Below are 4,095 nucleotides of genomic sequence, written 5' to 3' on the forward strand. Positions count from 1 at the left end.
CCTCCAGATGCATGACCTGAATTACAAAATAAAAATATACCCTACATAACTAATAGTGGCACATTGAATTGTGATCGCGCCATCTGATCGGTTTTCCATCTGATCGGTTTTCCAGGTGACAGCTCAGGGGGTGCACCGGTCCTGGAGGTTCTGCAATACCAGGTCGATGCGTGGAGTGGACGGAGCAAGCCCCTATTCCATCTCCCTGCTCCAAAAATCAATTTAATATATGGTCCCCGGGTAGGGGACGTATCAGATATTAAACTGATAAGAACAGATACTACACTTGATCTTAGCCAAAAGGCCGAGAAGCGATAACCCATTTAACTGGGGAGGGAACCATTTCAACCTCGAACATCCCGGTTTGACTCACGGTTCGGAACATTTTTATGTTTTATTACTCAAAAGGTTAGCAATGAAAATATAAAACACTGTTTCAATATCACTGATGTTTTCGCAGCGGAAAAAAGATGATTGTGCCAGATTAAACTAAAAGCTTGTATGAAAAAATAAACCTATTTGTTTACTTCTGGTCACGTGATTTGCTGAGCTCCAATAGAAAGCCTGGAGGTTAAAACACGTTTAAAGAAGTTTTTTCCTCAAATAAACGTTTATATATGAATACAGCTGTTACATGTTATGGTACAAGTAATTGGATTTACATTTGATAACAATGACTGAAGCTGAATGATTGAAACTGATGAAATCTTTCACTGTTTTTGACTGCGCACACTGAGCCTACAGCGGCCTCTGGTGGAGAATAAGGGCCTGAATAACTCAACTACACATTGAGTTCGGGGTGACTTTTTCAAATCTAATAAAATTAATGTCAAACATTTGTTTGGTTTGTGCAGTAAACAAATTGTTTGTTTCAGTTTAAAGATATTAATAAAATCGTTCCCAGATGTCATCAGCAATATTTTCAAAGCAAAAGCAGCACAAACGATTTTTTTTGCTGCACAAACCAGACAATGTGTGACATCAATTTTGTTAGATTTGAAAAAGAGTGATGCGCTCATATTCAAACGCTTATGTAAGAACTATACCATTGTTCAAAAAACGTGTTTTAATCTTCAGTCTTTCCATTGGAGCTCAGCGTATCACGTGACCAGAAATTCGGGGTTCCGAAGTTAGAACTTGAGGTTCACGTTATTCTACTGAGCGGCTTTTATTCTGAAGGGCAGTTGGACGCTGAAGGTTTTTCCGGGGAAGGCAATGCTAACAGCTAACGGCTAACAGACAGAAAACTTAACGTCCCGTCACTTGCCGAACAGAACCAGAACCCCGGAACCGCTCCGAACCAACAACCGAACCTCTTCTCATGCCGCTTCAGCTCTGAAGAGGCTTCTGGCAACCGCTCGTGCACGCGCCCGGTTTCCATGGCCACGGAGGAGTTGTACGAGGTAAAGCTAATATGCTAACAGTTAACTTACTGAAGTTTGTAGCGACCAGGTAACCCAGTTGGACTGTAAAGTTCTGAAGAACCGGGTCAGCCGAGCCCGAACGTCTCTTTTTAACACATGGAGGGGATTCTGCCTGACATGCTTCACGTTGAGTGGGAACATTAACACTTTTTGGGGATGTTGTTGTTGTTTTCCTAGCTGCTGTTTGGTTTCTCTGCAGTTATTCTGCTTCATCTCTTCCTCCTAAAAGCTCAGGACTTAGAGGACAAACCAGTATGTAGTGTGGGTCCTGTTCAGAAGAACTGGTTCTACTGGTGAGACTCTGGCCTGACTCTGACTTTAGTTCATTTATATCTTCCTCTCTGTTTATCTACATCTGTGGCTCTCCTTTGCTGAACAATCGGTTCTGCAATTAATTAGCGATAAAAATAGCGGCAGATGGAGTAATTAATTCAGATTCTCTTTGTTGTCATTGAACAAAATGCCAGAGATGCAAAACGTTTGGCAAATAAATGGCTCAGCATGTTGACCAATAGGAGGGAAGCTGACCAAACGCCGGTCAACTGGGTCGCGTCCAGGGTCCGGTTCCTTTGCAGCGCAATTGGGTCGCGTCCAGGGTCCGGTTTTGTTGCAGAGGAACCGGGTCAGGTGGAGGTTCTGACGCTGCTGCTTGGTCCAGGTGGAGCGCATCGTTGACAAGCGGCGGAGCAGGAAGGGGCGGGTGGAGTACCTGGTGAGGTGGAGAGGCTACGGCTCGGAGAGCGACACCTGGGAGCCGGAGACTCACCTGTCCGCCTGCATGTCCTACGTCCACGAGTTCAACCGACGGCACTTGGAGCGGGACGCCGCCCTGCTGCGCTCCACCCGTGGCCCCCCCTGCGGCGCCGCCCGACCGGAGCCCCGGCCCCCAACGGAGGCCCCACTCCCAAACTCCTTCGGCCCCACACGCCGCGGCGTGGACCTGGCCAAGAGCGGGATCAAGATCCTGGTTCCTCGGAGCCCCATGAACCCGCGGCCGGGCTCGGAGGACTCGCCCAGTGAGGCGGCGCAGAGCCTGGAGGCGGGCGCTCAGGAGGCGCACCCTGTACCACCAGAGGTCGCCCTGCTGGAGAAACCGGCCGCCATCCAGCTGGCGCCCGGTCAGGAGAGGGCCCGCATGGGGACCCGTCCCCGGAACCAGAACCCGCTGCCACTGCTACCGCCACCAGCCCCTGTGACCCCCATGACCCCGGCGGCGGTCCACTCCCTCTGCAGCTCCGGTGAGTCTTACTAACACCAGCCAATCTAAACAGGTGAACAGGTAACCTCCCTCCCTCTGATTCAGTTCAACACGGTTTGCGAATGACGTCTAGATCTACCCGCCTAGAGATGCTAAATGATGAAATACAGAAATGACGGAGAGTTTGCTCGGATTTCTAGTTTCTGTTAGGAGGAATAATCCGTGCCGTTGTGACATCACCACCGGATTCCTGCCAGTCGTCATGACGCCTGGATGAGTCGTTAACGCTGCGACTTCCAGTGCTCCAGGAAGCTGCACTTCCTACCCGAAGCATGACCATATAAGGCTGCTTGGTTGCTATTGGATACGTTTTAAACGGGTCGGCCCGTTTTTCTGGATCTTTGTCCCCAGAATAATCCGTTGCTATTAAATTTACCTCAGACTTTGGAGCGCTGCTCCGTTTCCCTGCAGGACGTTACCTGTCCAGGTGAGATCGTGTCACCTGGACAGGTAACTTCCTGCATTGGCTTTGATGTCCGAGATATAACACTTTGCATCCAGGCCTGACTTCCTCTTTCTGTCTCCAGGGAACACGGCGCTGATGGAGGCCGTTACCGGGGCGACCGGAGCCGTGGGAAAGCGGCGCCTAGAGGAGCGCTCCACGTTCGACAAGAGGCTGAGGGTCAGCGTCCGCCAGACGGAGAGCGCCTACCGCTACCGCGACATCGTGGTGAAGAAACAAGATGGCTTCACCTACATCCTGCTGTCCACCAAGAGCTCTGAGAACAACGCGCTGAACCCGGAGGTGAGGCCACGCCCCATCGCTGCCATGTTCCCAGGCCACACCCCCACTGCCGCCATGTTCTCCGTATCGATCCTCTGCTGTCTGACAGGTGATGAAGGAGATCCAGAGCGCCATGGCGACAGCGGCGTCTGATGACAGCAAGCTGGTGTTGATCGGTGCCGTCGGCAGCGTCTTCTGCTGCGGCCTCGACTTCCTGTACTTCATCAGGCGACTGGCGGACGACAGGAAGAAGGAGAGCATCAAGATGGCTGAAACCATCAGGTAACATGGAGACGCAACGACTACGAGTCACCTCCTCCGTGTCCTCCGTGTCACTTCCTCCGTGTCTCCTCAGGACCTTTGTCAACACCTTCATCCAGTTCAGGAAGCCCATCGTGGCAGCAGTGAACGGCCCGGCACTCGGACTCGGCGCCGCCCTCCTGCCTCTGTGCGACGTGGTGTGGGCCAATGAGAAGGCTTGGTTCCAGACGCCGTACTCCACCTGCGGCCAGACGCCCGACGGCTGCAGCTCCTTCACCTTCCCTCGCATCATGGGCCCGGCCTCGGTGAGACGAGACTGGGGACTAGACCCGGATCATGGTCCCGGCTTCGATTAGTCATGTTCATTGAAGATGAGTTCTCTCGTCCCCTGACTCGTCCCCTGACTCGTCCCCTGATCCGTCCCCTGA

The 4,095-nt window shown here is 51.8% G+C and overlaps 1 protein-coding gene across 1 annotated transcript in view; it reads left to right on the forward strand.

Moving 5' to 3' along the window:
• Positions 1-1,131: 1,131 nt before the first annotated feature.
• Positions 1,132-4,095, forward strand: part of cdyl (chromodomain protein, Y-like) — a 3,868-nt gene continuing 904 nt past the window's right edge. Inside the window, exons 1-5 of the mRNA XM_008403173.2 lie at positions 1,132-1,403; positions 2,083-2,662; positions 3,210-3,427; positions 3,516-3,688; positions 3,762-3,972. Coding sequence (XP_008401395.1) covers positions 1,380-1,403; positions 2,083-2,662; positions 3,210-3,427; positions 3,516-3,688; positions 3,762-3,972 — 1,206 coding nt within the window. The 5' untranslated portion in view covers positions 1,132-1,379. The remainder of the gene's footprint in view (positions 1,404-2,082; positions 2,663-3,209; positions 3,428-3,515; positions 3,689-3,761; positions 3,973-4,095) is intronic.

This window comes from Poecilia reticulata, unplaced genomic scaffold (genome assembly GCF_000633615.1).
Source record: "Poecilia reticulata strain Guanapo unplaced genomic scaffold, Guppy_female_1.0+MT scaffold_310, whole genome shotgun sequence".
NCBI classification, from domain to species: Eukaryota; Metazoa; Chordata; class Actinopteri; order Cyprinodontiformes; family Poeciliidae; genus Poecilia; species Poecilia reticulata.